Raw genomic sequence first — 19,356 nt, forward strand, 5'->3', positions numbered from 1 at the left:
CCACTACAGACGTCTTCTCAAGCACTGCACAGCTCCTGCCACACCAACAAAGCATGTGGCTATTTATGACAGTGTCCTGACACCTACAACACCAGCTGCAGCAATTGTGTCTTTTTGAGCAGCAGCTACAAAAGCTTCACCCATTACTGGTGCCTTGGCCCTTCCAACTGATCTGGCGGCCATTTTCAATTGGGACTGCTGTCTGACTACATTGCTTTCTGTCTGGAGGTGACCATCTTGGATTAGATTAGCCCACCTCACCGTTCATTCGGCATGAACTGCCTACTGCTGGCAGCCATCTTGGATTGACACAGCTCATCTCCCCTCAGCCAGTGCCCACCTGCTACCTGGTGACCATTTAGAGTTAGGAGATCCTTCCCACTCCAGCATAGACCCCCACTTCCTAGCTACCCCTCGTCACCTGCCCTCCCATGCACTGCACTGCCCCTGGCCGCTGTACCGCCTGATTGTCTTCTGGTACTCAATCATCCTCTGGCCCAGCTTACCAATTGTGCTGCCTTACCACTCTTGCTGCTCCATCTGTGATCTGTCACCCACCGGTGGCTACTGCATCAGGTTATACATGCACACCATCTCGTTTCGACACTGTGAATACCCAGTCCACCACACACAGTTATGTTGATGGACAGGTGACCTACATTCGGCTAACATTTTGAAGCCACTGCCGTTCAACACGTCCAATAGGTACAACATAGGTGCACGATGACCTCACTGGATCAAAACAATTGACAACTTCATCGAGGCTCTCAATGGGTCTGTTGATACCAAAAACATTAGCTATCTCAGAAATCTTGCTGGGGTTGGTATTCGTGAAGCCATCAAGAAAATTCTCAAAGAAGACATCAAAACTTACCGCAGACTCAAAGATGAACTAGCCAAGAAGTTCAACCCAGCCACCAATGTAGACTATGAGTTATATATGTTCAGCAAAGCTTGAAAACAGCCTTGAGAGTCCATGGATGACTGTGGAACACATGGAAACCCTCCTCAAGCACTGTTGCTTTTCAGAATTCTCCAGTGAAAAAGCCATGCACCTCAGGTTCTTTAATACATGTTAATCAGAAGCTTTCTAGAGGAGAATGCTTCAGGAAACTCACATCCTAGCAAGATGCTTGCAACCACCCATGCAGAAGAATGTGCTGAAAAGCAGGCTGCAGACAAAGAAGTTGGTGCGAACACTGTGAGGTCAGTACTGGCTATCATCAGCAACTAACGAGTGCGCAGAGAAAAACCCAAGGCCCAACAATCAGATGCCTAGAAATCTTAATATAGGTGTGGTTTGGCTTTTCCTCATGATGGTAAATGCTCTGCTATCAGACAAGTGTGGAAAGGCCGTGTCAAAGAAAATAATTTCAGATCCATCTGCCGCACATGGTCAAAACACTACTCCAATGATTGAAGCAGGTGACTTGCCAAACTGGGCAAAGAGCAGTGCCGTTGTCACAAATCAAGTAAAAAACTATGCCATCACTTACAGTAGGAATCTGGCTCTTTATATAGTGGACCAAAAAAGGGTATTCTGTGCAAAGAGTCCAGGCAAATCCCAAAGGTCACAAACAACAGTCCAAATACTCTCTTTTGTGGTAATGTGGGCGAACAGTTAGACATATCAGAGTGTATTGCTAAGCATGTAAGGCACACACATAGGCATTTAGGGTCAGATTTATACTTTTTCATGCAAAACTTTCATTCCAAGATGCCGGCCGGGTGCCATATTTGTGGAATGGCGTTAGCCAGTGCTAATGCCCTGTTAGCATCCTTGGAAAGGACGCTAACAGGGCGGGGGAGGCATATGAAAAACTGGGGCCTGTGCGCCGAATTATGGCGCTACACTGTTTAGGGGCAGAAAAATGCCTCTAAGCAGTGCAGCGCCATTTTCTGGCGCACAATCCCAATGGACATGGCTCCTGTTTTAGTAAAGACAGGAGCCATGCCCACCACCCCAATGGCCATGCTCAGGGGACAGATGTCCCCTGGGCATGGCCATTGGGGCCAGCGCCGTGCAGGGGGCCCCAAGGCAGGGCCCCTCAGTGGGGAAAAAGATAAATTCTTACCGGGGCTTACCTGGGATGGGTCCCCCATCCTGTTATGACCCTCTGGTGTGGGTGGGGGTGTCTCTGAGGGTTATATGTGGGAACCGCGGGTGCCTAAACCACCCGTGGCTCAACAACGAGATCGGAACAACGACCTTGTTCTAAACACTAATGCCTTTACCACGAATGCGTTTACAACGATTTTACCATAGTAAACGCATTCCTGGTAAAGGCATTACCAATCAGCATGCACAACCCAGCATGCTTCCACCCCAGTCCCCCACTCCCCCCACTCTTCCCCTTAAACCTAAACCCTGATTCCCCTAAACTCTAATCACCCCCAGCCCTCCACCCCACCCCAAAAACTAAAAATACCCTGAGTCCCCACCCCGCCCCAAAACCTAAACCCTGCCCCCCAAACCCTAATCACCCCCAGCCCACCCACACCCCTCCAACCCCCAAAACAGCCTCAGTCCCAGCCCAACTTACCTCCTCCTTCACCGCATCCACTCTGACTCCCTTCTGTACCTTAACCACGCATGTACGTTGTTCAGACATGCGTGATTAAGGTACCGAAACCAGGGAGTTTTGGAAAACGAAAGCGTTGTTTCACTTTAGTTTTTCACAACCTTGTGGTTCCGGACTCGTTCTTCCGGGTGTTTTTCATCTCTGGGGCCAGGGAAGGGCACATGTTGGCACTTTCCATGGTCAGTGACCTTGGAAATATGCTTACAGGTCCCCTTGCCCCTGTTCACACCCAGGCGTTAAATAATGGCACTAAGCAAGCTTAGCACCATTATTTAAGGCCCCTATCCCCGTGCTGGATTTTAGCACAGGGTATAAATATGGCGCAAAGGCCATAACGTCCTTTTCTGGATGGGAACGCCTACTTTCCATCTCATTGACACAAGGTAGAATTCACGTCAAGAAAATGACGATAAGTATAAATATGGAGTTAGGTTTTCACTGAATTAGCATAAAAAAAATTACGCTAATCAGCGCAAAATGAGTATAAATATGGGCCTAAGTGAGCCACACACTCAACAAAGAAATGCAATATCATTTTATGAAAATAACACATACTTTTATATAACTTTAAATATCAAGATCACTGGAATCAGGTGAGTACTTTTTGACATAGGAATTTTTTGAGTTTTCAAAAGCTGACACACCTTATTATTTTGTAGCTGCACTGTTATTCTATGGGAGAGAAAAATACATGGTAAATAGGTACTTCACAGCAACTTACAGGACCAGTCTTCTTGACTTAAGGTAAGTATGGGGCAGTGTCCTAGGGCACATCAACTGGTCACCTTGGGCAACACTGGATGGTGGGGTTCAGTGGTGCAGTTCAGCGTCAGGTGCCCCGTCTATGGAGATCAGTCCAGTCACAAAGGTGATGCAGGAGTGGGCTGAGAGTCCAGTCTGTGTGAACCACTGAGGGGGTTCAGTTCTTCCGATGCTTGGGATGGTAGGGACACCGGTGGTCCAGTTTTCCTCAGTCTGGAGTGTCCGAATGTAGAGGTCGTTTGGACCATCGGGTTTATCATCACCAGTGATAGTCATGGTGGAGGGGGCCCACAGAAACAGGCTGCAGGTGTGGATTGAGGATCCAGTCCTGCTGAACCAATAAGTGGGCTCAGGTCTCACAAGCCTGGGGGATATAGGGGCACCAGTAGTCCTCTTCTCCTTACTTCTGGGCGTCCGGGTGCAGAGGTGCAGTGGACCATCGGCTCTCCATCACCGGAGACGGTCGCAGTGAAGTGGGGGTCTGTAGAAAAAGGCTGCAGAAGCCATTGGGAAATCCACAATGGGTGAATACAAGGTGAGCTCTGAAGGGTGTGAGAACCACGTTGACACCGTTGACCCACTTCAGCTCAGGCTAAACAGCTTGGGTGCAGTGCAGATATCCGGCATCAGGTTTATGGTGGTCCTGGTACTCACAGTTCTTTCTTGGGTTGTCTGCAGATGCAGGGAGGCAGCTCCCCTGCCCCAAAGTAGCTTTTCATGGTGATTTGCAAAGCACTGGCAGCTCTCCTGGTTTCTTGAAGGCTGCAGGACAGGTCAGTTGCTCCTCAAGGGATGGGTATAGCAGACAGGCTAGAAGGGTTGGCGCCAAGTCTGTTGTGCCCCTCTGTTCTCAGGTTCATCAGGCTTCTTGTCCCCTCCTTCTTTTGCATCTAGCAAAGATCTGTTTTCCTGGAACCTAGGGGTCCCCTAAATATTAAATTTAGGAGATGTTAAGGGGAGTAAAGGGTAGTAGCCAATAGATGACCAATTCCTTTGGGGAGTAGGCACCACCCTGTCACAGAATTCCTAATTCCACCACACACAAAATGCTGTGTTCACTTCAGGCTGGTCACCCTAGAGGTGTGTCCAATCTGGAAATGCAACACTGCTCCTGCATAGCTAATTTTCCTCCCTGTCCAGGTGCCAAATGCGCCTGGGGGCAGTGGGGTCAGCATCTCCCTCTGATACCAAAGATGGTGGGCTTCTTTGAAGCCTCCTGCCTTGGAATGCAGATTTGCAGATCATCCTGTTGGGAGGGGTGTGTAACACCCCAGCCAAAGCAGTCTTTGTTTCTGACCTCCAGAGAGCAAAAGCTCTCACCCTCAGGGTCAGCATCTTCTCTGTTGGTGGAAGGCTGGCTAGAACTAGTCAGTTAGCCCACCAGCAGTTGGTAGATTTTCAGGGAGCAGATCTAAGGTGCCCTCTAGGTGCATGTGTTAATAAATACATCACTGGAATCAGTGAGGGTTTATTAATACTAGATACCAAAACATCCCTGTTTCTAGTGAAGTCATCTTGTAGCTGAGGAACTCGTATTGACCAGTGTTCAGCAGCTGTATTTTAAATGACTTCCCTGTTTACTTACTATGTCTAAAAATCGACAAAGACATAGCAGGGGCATAGCTGCTGTTGCAGATATGTCCACACATGTAATATAATGCGCACTGCCTTAGGGCTTTAAGACCTGCTGTACGGGTGACTTAAAATATTACATGCAATGTTTCAGGGACATGGCACATAGGCCATGTGCCATGTCATGGTTTCACTTTTTGGGAGCACGTTGTCATGAATCCTACAATGTCAGTCTGCATGAGGTTGGAACTAGGGGCCATATGTATGAACACATTTTCCCATAGACACAGAATGGGCAAAACTGCTTGCTACATCTGGCCCTAGGTCCCTTAGAGTGGCACAAGTTGTGCTGTAGCTCTCAGGAACCCTCTTTAGCACTTATGCCTTTTGTACTAGAGGTGCCGTTTACTAGTGCTTTACAGAGTTGCTGAATGGTCTGGACACTTGGGGTTCAAGTGACTAGGGGCCAGATGTATCAAAGGTTTTTACCCATTCTGTGCCTATGGGAAAATGTGTTCGTACAGATGGCCCTAGGTGTCTTGTTTTGGAGAAGGAACACTGGCACTGGAGATCTGGTTAGCAGGAACCCAGTGCACTTCAGTCAAAGTTGCAGCAAAAACCAGGCAAAATGAGGAGGGTGCTCCAACCAGAACTCAGCTTCCATCACATTGCCACCTCCCTGAATGGGCCCCTCTTGAACTTCATTATCAACAGTGGAGCATCAACTGATATTGTCAGCATCTACTCACCCTTCGAAGCTATGTACAAGTGTTTGAGCCTCAAAGACAGATACATGTCTGGGGTGAAGATACACCTATATGATAACTAGGGAAATTCACAGCCACCCTCACGTACCGTTTAATCATTATCAATAAAACATCAATCAATGTCATGTCCTTCAAATCAATTTACCACTCTCGCCCTGGTGCCACACCTCAGACACTCACCTTTAAGAGTCTTTACCTAAGCCACGTCTAAACCACTACACAGCCATGGCTCCTTCATGACAACCTTGTCCTGCAGTAAGAAATCCCTATGGCAACCATTCAGATGCTATTAGGAAAGAAATCTAGAGCTTGCCTTTCCAGCTCCATCATGGTAGCGATAATGGGACTAATTTCTATCAAGTTCAAGCCTTAAAACAGGACCCGATATAACTTGCCTTTTCCTGGCCCACTTCAAAGTATTAGGAAAGCTGAAAAATACCTGTGTCCACCTCAACATACATGAGAGCCTCCACCCAGTATTTCAGCAAGACAGAAAAGTCGCCCTCCATCTACAGAATGCAGTGAAAAGAAAAATTAACAATTTCCTCAGCCATGCGATCATAGAACCATCGGAGGGCCCCACTCCACGGGTGTCTCCCATCGTGGTCGGCCCAAAGAAGAACAATCCAGTGGCCGTCCCGTATGTTTAGATATGTGCAAACCTAATGAAACCAAAGAAAAATAACATTATCCACGGCCACACATCACAGACATGATCACTCAATTCAGTGAATCGAAACTCTTCTCCAAACTAGACCTCAATAAAAGATACCATCAGATTGAGCTGGAGGACCAATGCTTGTACACCACAATATTTACTACTCACTTGGGTTTGTTCTGGTATAAGAGGCTGAACTTCGGCATCTCATCCGCAGCAGAAACCTTTCAAAAAGTAATCTTCAACTGTACACAATGCACTTAACTACAGCAATAACATTCTTGTTTTCAGAATTACCCGCACAGCGCACGATGATTCACTAAAATTAGCTATCTTTGCTGCAATGCTCGTCTCACCTCAACTCTGGCAAATGTGAATTCCACAAGGCCAAGCTGAAGTTATTTGAACACATCTTCTCAGAATAGGGCATGACACGCAACCCTGACAAAATAGCTGGCCTCACTTCTGCCAACCCACCAGTCCTCATTCCTGTCTCCTTCCTAGGCATGGCCAGCTACTGTGTGAGGTACATCAGACACTACACCACAATCAGAGCTTCCTTCCAACACCTCACAAGGCAAGGAGTGCCCTTCCAGTAGTCTTGGACTGTAAAAGGAGTTTCCAGCAAATCAAATCTGCTCTAGCCAAGGCCACGGTCATGGCCTATTCCAACCACAAACTGTATGCTGAGTTGGCAGTGGATGAAAGCCCAGTGGGGCTGGGTGCCATCCTAGCTTAAAACTCTGGTACCTTGGATGCTCAATGTCACATACTTGCATATGCCAGCCGAAGCCAGTCCCATTCCCAACCAGAGAAAGAAAGTTGTGAAGTGGTATGGGCCTGTGAACACTTTCATGTCTTCTGGATATGGAAAGAAGTTCACCATCATCACTGACCATCAAACCCTTCTAACCATCTTTGTGAATCCTAAACCCAAAATGTCCCCCAGATTGAACGGTGGGGAATGCACCTCCAAGAATACAACTGCACAATCACTCGCAAGCCTAGCAAGGAGCACAATCCAGCTGACTACTTCTCATCAAGCAAAACAATTGAAAACACAGCAAGGAGTGGAGCGAATACTTGGTGGAAATCAGAGAATTCTATAATATCAGAAATTAACTGGAAGCCACTGTGATGGAATAATCTTGAGAGGATCATGGATAGTGATCCCCTAGACACTCCACAAATATGCCATTGATTTGGCCCAGTAAGGACAGCACTGGACAGTTGCCACCAAGAGGGCACGCCGAGACAGACTGTGGTTTCTAGGACTAGACTCCATGGTGGAGATGGAACTTCAGAAATGCCACCTATGCACCTGCCTCCCAACAGCCACACCCTCTCTATCACTAGAAATGTCAGAGATGCCAGAGGGTTTATGGGAAAGAATAGCAGTTATTTTTTTAGCCCCATAGAATCCGAAAATACCTGTTAGTACTAGTCGATTAATTCTCCAGCTTCCGGTTGGTCGGCATTCTCCTCCATCAGCACTGCCAAGGTCCTCAAAATCCTCAACAAATCCTTTGCAACCTGGGAATCACCCTTGGTTTTGAAATTGGAAAATGGGCCACCATTCACCAACAAAGAATTCAAAAACTTAATGAAGTGCCTAGACATTAGACATCAACACATAACTCCACTTTGGCCACAAGCCAATGGAATTGTGGAGTGACTCATGGTAACACTCAAACAAAAGGTGCAAAAAGGGACTTGTGCTGGAAGATGCCCTCTGCAAGGTTCTGGGAACATACTGAACCACCTCAAACTCAACAATGGGAGAAAGTCTAGCCACGCTAATGTTTGAACAATCTGTGCATACCAAGATACCAGATTGGATGTTAGAGTGACCCATAGACTCTGATGCAGTCAAAGTCATGAACCGAAAAAGAAAAAGACAATGAAGGATCAAGCTGACACCAGGCAAAGAGCACAAGTGACACTCTTTATGTCTGTTGTCCGGGTGACAGCCAAGCAAAGGCAACAGAATAAAGTAGGCATTCCTTTCAGCACCCAAACTCACCATGTCACAGATATCAAGGGGAGCATGTTTACAGCATCTTGCCCTGAGAAGTTAGTAACTAGAAACGCAACACACTTCTGGTCCACCCAACGCAGTCCAGATCCCAGTGATTCATCAGTCACATCAGATGTGCCAGCTTGTCCCCTATGACCAGAGGGACACGGAGGTCACATTGCCAAAGATCATTTGCCGGTCTGGTTGAGTGGTGTCAAGACCTTGAAGACTCATCAAAGACATCTGACTTTGTAAGAATGACGGAAAATGTTAAATGAGCAGGAGGTGTAGAGGTGAGCTTGCTAGGACCCTAAATCCACCTCTGGCTGAGATCTGAACAAGGTTTAGTGTGTGGCTTCCTTGCTCGGGGTAATTAAGGTGATTCAACTCTCACTCCCCTTGCCATGCCTCAATTCTGCAAATATACAATGCAGTGCAATGAACACAGCCTTATTTCGAGCACTGCTGGAAGCAGGTCCATGTCAGCCAGAATTAAAGCACAGGCATAATACATTTCTTTATGACACATATAGGCAAAGATTTATCCCAGACTGTTATATGAAAAAAGCTGTAGGGGGTTGTTCTGTGGAAAGGCAGGGGGTGGGTTTCTCCTACATATACTTGCATTTTCTGCTTTGCATGTTGAATATTAGCAGAAAGAAACAATGAACACTTTGCTAAAACATGGATCTAAACTGGGTATTTTCTAAGCTCAAAAAATGAAAAGAAAAAATGTAGCTATTTTGTGTGTTTGGTAGCTAAAAAACAAATACTTCTAACAAAATTTAGAAATAGCCTGGATAAAAGTGTTTTTTCTTAGATTTGAAAACTGAAAGGGAAGATACATTTAAAAAAACAGAGCTAGCTGCATGAAAAGTAAGAGCAGCCGGACTCCATTGTGTCATTGTTGACTCTACAGTACATATCTGGTCTCTTTGTAACAGTAGTGAGACAGTGAAATGTTCATAATTTGCTTTTGCATAATAATGTTAAATTTTGGGAAATTACAATAAATTACATGTAATTATGAGAAATGCAAATCCAGCATTTAGAGCCATAATTTAGCATGAAATGCATCCTTGCATCCATTTTTAGGTCTAGCGTAGGTAGCACACATGCGCTGTCTGCAAGACATGCTGTATTCAGTCTATGGACTTTAACCATGCCCACTAGTGCAATTCACTCTTTGTTGTGCTTGTACTAAATGCTTCCTTTTTATTGGTGCATTTTTTTTCTAAATGTCCCCTCCTCTATGTGCTTAGTTCCTTCCCAGGCAATTTCACTAAGAGAAAATTTTGTTGCCCATCACACAATGTTCATGAGTGTTCACACTTCTTCCTGTTACAGTATGTGATGGCACCTCCTCCTGGCTGGGCATTGCAGCCTGAGGGGCTGATTTAAGATCTCCTAGCACCTCCTTGCCCCACATTCATGTTATTTATTGATGCTAAGGTGGCCCAATTAGGCCAAAATAGCCAATTTGCAACCCTTTGAGCTACATGACACCAGCGCCAGGCATAGTGTATTCAAAGGAGGCGTTCCCCTCATGGGGGGGGGGGGGGTTCCAATAAAATAGAGCAAAGAAATCTAAAAGTTTTCTTTGCCTTATTTATTTTGGCACTTTTAATGCCTGCTCAGAACAGGGGTTAAAAGGAGGCATGCCATTCTTTTCAATTGGCCTCAGTGGGCTTTCCAGGATTAGCATAAAAAATGTTGATGCTAATCCTGCAAAGCTCCAAACTAGCATCACAAATTTTGACAATAGTTTCCCTTACTGCTACCATATCTTAGATAATGTGCGCATATGGTGGCATTAGGGGGGCGCTAATGGGCGAAAGAAAAATGCTGCTGCACTGGGTGCAGCGCCATTTTTCTTATATCAGGGTCTTAGTGTTCTTGTGATTGTCCATAGCAATTTTTTCACACTACAGCAGTGAAAACAGTGTTTAGAAAGGTACAAATGTTTCAGGTTTCATTTGTTCTTGTGCCTCTGCTCAGGTATACTTAATTGATGGTTTCCAAGCCACTTTTCCCTCCACTGCAGTTTTAGAAATGATTGGCTCTGTGTGCATATTTCTTATCATCCGGCAGACACACACTCATCCATTTTCAGTCTTCCTCATTCTAAAGTCCTCTGAACAGAGTTGCACCTGCTTCTCTGGTCCTAGTGGTAAATCCTCATTCTTAATCCTATAGGCAGTACTGCAGCTGCTTCTCCGGTCCCATCGGTAACTCCTCCATTCTAAGTCCTCGGGCAGTGCTGCAGCTGTATCTCTGTTCCTAGTGGAAATTCCCCATTCTTATTCTTCTAGGCAGTGTTGCAGCTGCATCTCTGTTCAGACATCCACTACACTCCGAACCAAAGCACGTAGGTAAAAGACATTACCATTTACAATGCTAATAGCTTTAACTCTCACTAAAGCGAGACCTATCACATTGCAAATGCTTGTTTTAATTTGTTTTCTGCTTAGACAAAGATTTCATAACCAAAATACATAAACACAAGAAATTGAAGTAATGCAAAATCATGGATCAATAAATATCAACTTATTGCATAAAGTGCACTTGTTAGATTTGATTTCAACCCCATTTTGTCATATTCATAGAGCAAACCATTCTTTTATAATAGATGTTTTCGGTCTAACTGATCTTACTCATTTTCTGTAACCGTGAATCAAACAAGGGTGGGTCTTTTGCTTTCTAACATCTATTTATCTGTGAATGGGCTACAACCATCACAATAAACGGCCACCTGAACCTAGCTATGGTGGTTATGCAAAGGCGTTTAGAACTCCCTAATAGTATTAACACATTATCTGGGATCACAGTTTTCTCCATCAAATTACTTCTATAGGAAAATATGGAGTTCCAAGATATCTGTATTTTTGTGCCCCTGTCTTGATTATCTTGAGCATTGATCAGAAAAAATCTGTTTTTTTTACTGTAGAAAGTTGGGACATACAATATATGAGTTACTGTGCAAATAATGTTCTTAAAGTTAGCACCCCTTAATGCTTTGTTACCGTGATCTGAAGCTTCTACCCAAATCCTATTCATTCAAGAGTTAATCTGGTCTTTCCCATTATCTCTTATTTTTGTGCATCATTCCATCTTGCTTATAGTTCAGATTACAGAGATTTTGAATCCATTGACCGATATCATGACACGTGTTGTGACTATGGAAATCTGAGATTCGTTTTCATCTATTGGGAGATTATGTATTCTAACTTTAATTTGCATATATGAAACTCTATGCCATTCAAGTTAGTTTTTGCTTTCATTGCATACTTGATCCCAAGCAATGAGATTTCCCTTCTCGATCCAACTCCCAACTGTCCTCAAACCTAGTTATACCCAACAACGTATTCAGGTAATAGTTTGATTATCACATATTACCTCGAGTGGAGTCTCTGCGTGAAGATAAAGGATGCTTAATCTTCTGATCATCTGGTTGTAGCATACAATCAGAACCTTTTTTGTGTTAAAATGTATTTTAGTTCGAATAATAAATTCTTATGGAAAAACAAATCTTAAAATATAGTGCACTAAAGCACCATACATATATACAATCCTAAATAAAACCATTTAAGCATACATATGATGAAACATTTCTTATGTACTTGTATAAATGAAATAGAAATCCAAGAGAAACATCCCCACATCTTAACGTAAGCTTGATCCTGACTCATAGGGCCATATTTATACTTTTTGACGCACAACTCCGCCAACGCAGTTGTGCGTCAAAAAAAATAACGCCGGCTAACGCCATTCCAAAGCACCATGCGGGCGCCTTATTTATGGAATGATGTTAGCCGGCGCAGCTGACTGGTGTGTGTCAAAAAAAATGACCCACACCAGGCAGCGCCAGCGTAGGGGAAAATGGAGCTTGGGCGTCAAAAAATGGGGCAAGTCGGTCTGAGGCAAAAAATCTGCCTCAACCCGATTAGCGCCATTTTATTTGACTCCCACCCTCCATTGACATGACTCCTGTCTTAGCAAAGACAGGAGTCATGCCCCCTTGCCCAATGGCAGGGGGTGTCCCTGGGGGCATGGGAGGGCACCTCTGGGCTCCTTCCGAGCCCACAGGTCCCTTAACGCCTGCCCTGACCAGGCGCTAAAAAATGACGCAAAAGCGTCTGGATGTCATTTTTTTTGACCCGCCAACTCCCGTGCGCCATTTTTGCACGGGAGTTTAAATAAAGCGCACATGCCTTGGAGTCATTTTTTAGACGGGAACGCCTACCTTGCATATCATTAACGCAAGGTAGGTGTCCACGCTAAAAAATGACGCTAACTCCAAGATCTTTGGCGCTAGACGGGTCTAACGCCAAAGTATAAATATGGAGTTAGCTTTGCGTCAGATTTGCGTAAAAAAAAATGACGCAATTCCGGCGCAAACAGAATATAAATATGCCCCATAGTTTGGAGCGAGTGCTATCTCGTAGCACTGTTCCTGCCAGTCTGACTGGCGGGAGTGATCTATTGCAATATTCCTGATGGTCCGACGGGAACATTGTAATAGGGCAGGGGGACGCCACTACCATGGCAATGGCGTCTTCCCCCGAGTTTGGAGGCCCCGCGGTGGGACCGCCAATCTCATGATGAGGACATCTGTAAAGTAATCTGTAGATTATTCTTTCAGAAATCTTGATGATCCAGAGGACTTTTCCTTATTTGTCTAAGGTCACTGACAAATGAGGACTCATTGGGAGATCGGCAATCCCACCATGGGACCTCCAAACTGGCAGGAAAGATGCCACCTCCATGGCGGTGGTGTCCCTCTGCCCTATTACAACGTTCCCGCCGGTCTGACCATCGTGAACAATGCAATAGAGCATTCCTGCCAGCCAGAGTGGCAGGAATAATGCAACGAGGTAGCACTCGGCTCCCTGAAAGTAGCCGAGTTTTGTCTTGTTGCACAGAGGGGGCTGACCAGCACCCTTGGTATGTGCACCATCTGCAAAGTAGAGAGTGCGCATTCCGATGGTGATGGGCAGAGGGGGCCAAGGGAATGGGCAGTGCAGGGCCCCTCTACATCCCCCGGCACACCCTCACCACCAGCCTTTCCATGTTGGTGAAACCACTACAGAAAGAAAGGGGATTTGTAATTAGCCAGGCAGCATTGAATTCAGCACTGCCCTAGCTAAGTACAACTCTGGCCATTGTCATGCTGTCAGGAACTGCCCGCTAGGGTTGTAATTGGGCAGTCTGACCACCTGGAGGCTGCAGTCCAACCGCCAACATGAGTGTGGCAGCTCGTAATGAAGCCCTGAGTCCTTACCCCATCTCAAAACATATTTATTAACTTCTTTAGGGGCATCCGACCATCTGTCTAAAAAATGTCTATTCCCAATTCAGAATTACCAATTAATTTACAAATAGGCAGCCAGAATTCATCAGCATGTGTCCTTACATCACCAGCATTAAAAGAAAATAGTTTTTCCTCACAGCAACATTGTTTAATACTGTAAAGAAAATTTATGCTCAGGATTGCTCTGATAGACTTCTGCAGTTGAGCCCAAGGTTCAACCTGACTGCATGTATCATTGAGCTTTTGGGGAGCTGTCCTGCCATTTGATAAAGTTTGTTTTGACCAATGACTTTGTGTTTCACCACTGCGCATATTAGTTGCTCAATGTTCACCAGTAGCACATGGTATGTTTTATTCAGTTTAGCCGCCTATGGGCTTTGACATTGCATTAGTCATTACATTCTGTATTGTGCCTTTTGGCTTTGACATGGCATTAGCCATTACTTTCTATATTCAGTTGAGCCGCCTATGGGCTTTGACATTGCATTAGCCATTACATTCTGTATTCTGCCTATTGGCTTTGACATGCTGTATCCAGTCTAGCCGCCTATTGGCTTTGACATTGCATGCCTATTGACTTTGACATGATGTATTCAATTTAGCTGCCTATTGACTTTGACATGCTATTAGATATTCTGCCTATGGGCTTTGACATGATATTATATATTGCATTTTGTATTCAGCTTAACTGCCTATTGGCTTCAACATGATATTCAGCTTAACTGCCTATGGGCTTTGACATGATATCATATATTACATTTTGTATTCAGCTTAACTGCCTATTGGCTTTGACATGATATTATACATTGCATTTTGTATTCAGCTCAGCTGCCTATTGGCTTTGACATGATATTATACATTGCATTTTATATTCAGCTCAGCTGCCTATGGGCTTTGACATGATATAAGACATTGCATTTTGTATTCAGCTTAGATGCCTATTGGCTTTGACATGACACTAGACATTGCATTTGATATTTAGGTTAGCTGCCTATTGCCTTTAACATGACATTGCATTTGATATTTAGGTTAGCTGCCCATTGCCTTTAACGTGGAGTTCTGCATTTTTCCAAGCTGTGTTTTTGCACCAGAGAACCAAGATGTTTTGCTCTCACAGTAGACTAGACCTGATAAGAGAGAGTACATGGGCGTCGTTTCTCTTCCCTTGAGCTTGGGAACAGGAGTAGTCTTGGAGACCTGGCCAGTCTCCAAAAGGCTTGCTCAGTTTCCCAGGTCTGAGAGGAGGGGGCACACCTTTGTAACGAATGTAACAGGCTGCAGAGAGTCAGATTCGAATCTGCCGGACCTCGTGCTGGAGCTTGGCGCCAGCTGCCAGCATCCCGTGTGGGTAGATAACACTCTTTCTCGCGGCTGACAGGGGTCATCAGCTTGCAGACCTTAGAAAGATGTAGCTGTAAATAGTTCCTACACGGTGAAGTATTTGTTTTGCTTTGCATTCAATATCTTATAAATATAACCTGCTGTGTATATTGCAAACTGATATATTTTGTTTGATTAACGCGGACTTGAAAGCTACTAATTCGTCATTCATTCATAAACATTGTGGTTGGGGAAGAATAAAATAACAATAAAAGTCTTCTTTGACCTCAGAAGTGCATTTCTGTTGTGTTATGTTAGTGCTTAGAAACTAAATAAGAGGAAAGCACTACAATTGGTACCTGGAGTCGTGGGGTCGGTCATTAAGAGGTGATTAAGGGGTTTGACAAGTTAGTAGATTTCGAAGTGCACACTTTAAAAGTGTAATTGTTTTTTTGTTGTTTGGAGAATTACAGAAATTGTTTTCTGTTTGGGGAATCACAGTAGCACGGCAGACCATGTCTGAGAATACATGTGTTGATGAACTGCCTGATGGTGCTAAGAAAAACTGTGAATTGTTTTCTGTTTGGGGAATTACAGAAGAAAATGCATGTGTAGCTAAAATGCCTGATGTTGTTTTGAGAAATAATTCCCGTTGTATATATGTAGAAAACGTGTGTTTTGGAAGTAATGATGACAGAAAGGTCTGGATACCTTTATCTGCTTACAGAGAAATGCAGGAGAAATGTAGGAAGTTGGAACATGAAAATAGGAATTTACGTGAGCAAATTAGCCCGACTGAAAGTTATAAAAGGGCTGTTTTTGAAGAATCTTTCTTGTCCCATTCCAGTAATGAGGGGGTTAAGACAGCTCCGAGCTGCACTGAGTTTCCATGTGAGCCAGGGTTTTTGGCAGACAATATGCATTCCTTAACTGATAACAGGGACGAGAGAGCTCAGAATGTGATTTACGAGTTACCGTTGCAAAATGCACAAGTAAAAGGAAAGATTTTAGAGCAAGACACCCCGAGTTTCATTAGCTTGTTTGATTTTTGGAAAAAGAATAGCCCTCATTTGAGAGAAATCCTAACACTTTTGTATATGGTCACTGTGAAAAATAATATGCAGCTGCGCGCTTGTGATTTGGCAAATGAAATAATGCAGACTTTAGGTTTCTGCGCAGTGCAAGAAGGAAATACTTATGTACATGTAACTCAAGAACAAGGAAAGAAAATAGTGCCCCTAGCTAGAATCATACAATGGATCTGGTACTTGCAAGACAGGGCTAGAGTACCACAGATAAAAGAATTACCGATGAAATTGTGTGCACCATTTGAATTCGTGTCTACTGAAGATAAAAAGCATGTTTGTTTTACTAATGATCCATTGACTGAAATGTTGCTTTCTGGCACAGTAGAAGGAACAGCGTTGTATAATGTGTGTCAGATTTTAAAGCAAGAGCTACGTGAGATGTGTCATTTTTACGCTGATTTTTGGTTCTTTGATGATGTTTTAGCCACATGGCTTGTACCTAACTGGTTCAATTACCTTGCAGATGTTAATGAGAAAAATGCAGAGAGAGAAGTGTTCACCCAGAATTCTGCCTTAGTGGGGATGGCTATGTGGGTGCCCCAGAAATGTGAAAAGGCCACTTACAGGTGGGCAGAGATGAGAGAGATGCACATTCCCCTAGATTTGATAAAAACTGTGCAGCACGCACAAAAGCAATCTGTCATGCAAGCAGTCACAGAGCAGTTGGGGAGAGGAAAGTTGCCAGAACAGAAATGGCAAATTGATCAGGTTTTAGGGAGAGTGATTGCTGCAAATTACCAAGGAAAAATCGAAATTATGCTGATACCTAGAAAAGAATCTGATTCATTCATACAAATTGGAGACAGAATGGCCCAACTTGGCAAAAATGCAGTGAATGGAGGTTTGGTAAAGAAGGAGTCTGCCCCAGCCCTTCTGACAGTGCAAGAAAAGGGAAGCTGTGGTGCAGCAGATAAAAACCTCAGTACTGATGTGTGGGCTGAAGCCCCAAGTGATCCTCCAGAACCTGCAGTGAATATAACAAAGGGCCCCAAAAACGTCCTGCTGATTATAAAACAGGGAAAGAAAGAGGAAGGGTGCAGTTTAAATGAAAAATGTTATTTGCAAGAAAAGTCATACTTGTTTCTTTTGCAGATCCTACCACGTTTCGCCACTGTCCCTGAGTGCGCTGTGTGGTCCCCCTTCCGGTGTGTGCGTGTGGGGTCGGGGAAGGGACCGAATCCCCAACCTGAACCTGGCTGAGTAAAGTGCCAGCACCATGGATCCATTTTGCGCAAACTGCGCCTTCAGTTCAAGTTCAACTTGTTTGCTGTGTTTTTTTTTTTTTCCCCTCTCGTATGGAACTCTGACTTTTGCTTATCTTCCAGCAAACCTTTCAAGTGGACCGTGCACCTTTACATGAGCAGAACTCATGCCACATCAAATTGCTAACACTGTTGAATTAGAGACTCATTCAGAGAAAAAAGAAAAAAAAAAAAAAAAAAAATTGCCCAGTCTTTTCTATGTAGATGTATCTGATGTGAAAGGTTATGAAATCAATCTGTTAATTCACTTCTATTGCTTTACAGGGATTGCTTTGATCATAATGTTTTTTTTTGTGCTGATGTTTTTTTTTTTTTTTTTTTTTTTTTTTTTTGAAATATGAGATATGTGAAACAAAAATTCATTGATCAAAGGGCGGAATGTCCTGCCATTTGATAAAGTTTGTTTTGACCAATGACTTTGTGTTTCACCACTGCGCATATTAGTTGCTCAATGTTCACCAGTAGCACATGGTATGTTTTATTCAGTTTAGCCGCCTATGGGCTTTGACATTGCATTAGTCATTACATTCTGTATTGTGCCTTTTGGCTTTGACATGGCATTAGCCATTACTTTCTATATTCAGTTGAGCCGCCTATGGGCTTTGACATTGCATTAGCCATTACATTCTGTATTCTGCCTATTGGCTTTGACATGCTGTATCCAGTCTAGCCGCCTATTGGCTTTGACATTGCATGCCTATTGACTTTGACATGATGTATTCAATTTAGCTGCCTATTGACTTTGACATGCTATTAGATATTCTGCCTATGGGCTTTGACATGATATTATATATTGCATTTTGTATTCAGCTTAACTGCCTATTGGCTTCAACATGATATTCAGCTTAACTGCCTATGGGCTTTGACATGATATCATATATTACATTTTGTATTCAGCTTAACTGCCTATTGGCTTTGACATGATATTATACATTGCATTTTGTATTCAGCTCAGCTGCCTATTGGCTTTGACATGATATTATACATTGCATTTTATATTCAGCTCAGCTGCCTATGGGCTTTGACATGATATAAGACATTGCATTTTGTATTCAGCTTAGATGCCTATTGGCTTTGACATGACACTAGACATTGCATTTGATATTTAGGTTAGCTGCCTATTGCCTTTAACATGACATTGCATTTGATATTTAGGTTAGCTGCCCATTGCCTTTAACGTGGAGTTCTGTATTTTTCCAAGCTGTGTTTTTGCACCAGAGAACCAAGATGTTTTGCTCTCACAGTAGACTAGACCTGATAAGAGAGAGTACATGGGCGTCGTTTCTCTTCCCTTGAGCTTGGGAACAGGAGTAGTCTTGGAGACCTGGCCAGTCTCCAAAAGGCTTGCTCAGTTTCCCAGGTCTGAGAGGAGGGGGCACACCTTTGAAACGAATGTAACAGGCTGCAGAGAGTCAGATTCGAATCTGCCGGACCTCGTGCTGGAGCTTGGCGCCAGCTGCCAGCATCCCGTGTGGGTAGATGACACTCTTTCTCGCGGCTGACAGGGGTCATCAGCTTGCAGACCTTAGAAAGATGTAGCTGTAAATAGTTCCTACACGGTGAAGTATTTGTTTTGCTTTGCATTCAATATCTTATAAATATAACCTGCTGTGTATATTGCAAACTGATATATTTTGTTTGATTAACGCGGACTTGAAAGCTACTAATTCGTCATTCATTCATAAACATTGTGGTTGGGGAAGAATAAAATAACAATAAAAGTCTTCTTTGACCTCAGAAGTGCATTTCTGTTGTGTTATGTTAGTGCTTAGAAACTAAATAAGAGGAAAGCACTACAGGAGCCTCAGTAAAGTCTTTTTACAGAGGCTTTTGAGGAGTCCTACTCAACTCTCTGACCAAGGGCCATTACCTTAGCTCCATTGAGTGCTTGTGGAACAAGCGTGCCAGTAATTGCCTTCCTAGAAGGCTCTGCCAAGTGTCCCCTAAAACAAGATTCAAAACTTTTTAGGTCATTTACCGTTGCTAAAAGTGAGACTCAAATTTGCTGTATGTTTGT

At 43.9% G+C, this 19,356-nt stretch overlaps 1 protein-coding gene across 2 annotated transcripts; it reads left to right on the forward strand.

Moving 5' to 3' along the window:
• The first annotated feature begins 13,931 nt into the window (after positions 1–13,931).
• On the forward strand, positions 13,932–19,049 carry LOC138267596 (uncharacterized). 2 transcript variants are annotated; one of them, XR_011199831.1, is made up of 2 exons: positions 13,932–15,101; positions 17,170–19,049. XR_011199831.1 is itself a non-coding variant. In XM_069216656.1 (2 exons), the coding sequence occupies exons 1-2, from the start codon at positions 15,505–15,507 to the stop codon at positions 17,279–17,281; spliced, it is 1,251 nt and encodes a 416-aa protein (XP_069072757.1). In that variant the 5' UTR covers positions 15,410–15,504; the 3' UTR covers positions 17,282–19,049. The 2 variants fall into 2 exon arrangements, 1 of the variants encoding a protein (XP_069072757.1); XM_069216656.1 differs by lacking the exon at positions 13,932–15,101 and adding an exon at positions 15,410–16,643.
• Positions 19,050–19,356: the final 307 nt, after the last annotated feature.

The sequence above is a fragment of the Pleurodeles waltl genome, chromosome 12, assembly GCF_031143425.1.
Source record: "Pleurodeles waltl isolate 20211129_DDA chromosome 12, aPleWal1.hap1.20221129, whole genome shotgun sequence".
In the NCBI taxonomy this organism is placed as follows: Eukaryota; Metazoa; Chordata; class Amphibia; order Caudata; family Salamandridae; genus Pleurodeles; species Pleurodeles waltl.

Coding starts and splice junctions, on each gene's coding strand:
- LOC138267596 (XM_069216656.1), top strand. CDS start 15,505: ATGTCTGAGAATACATGTGTTGATGAACTGCCTGATGGTGCTAAGAAA. Junction 16,644..17,169: donor TGTGAAAAGGCCACTTACAG/GTGGGCAGAGAT, acceptor TTTCTTTTGCAG/ATCCTACCACGTTTCGCCAC.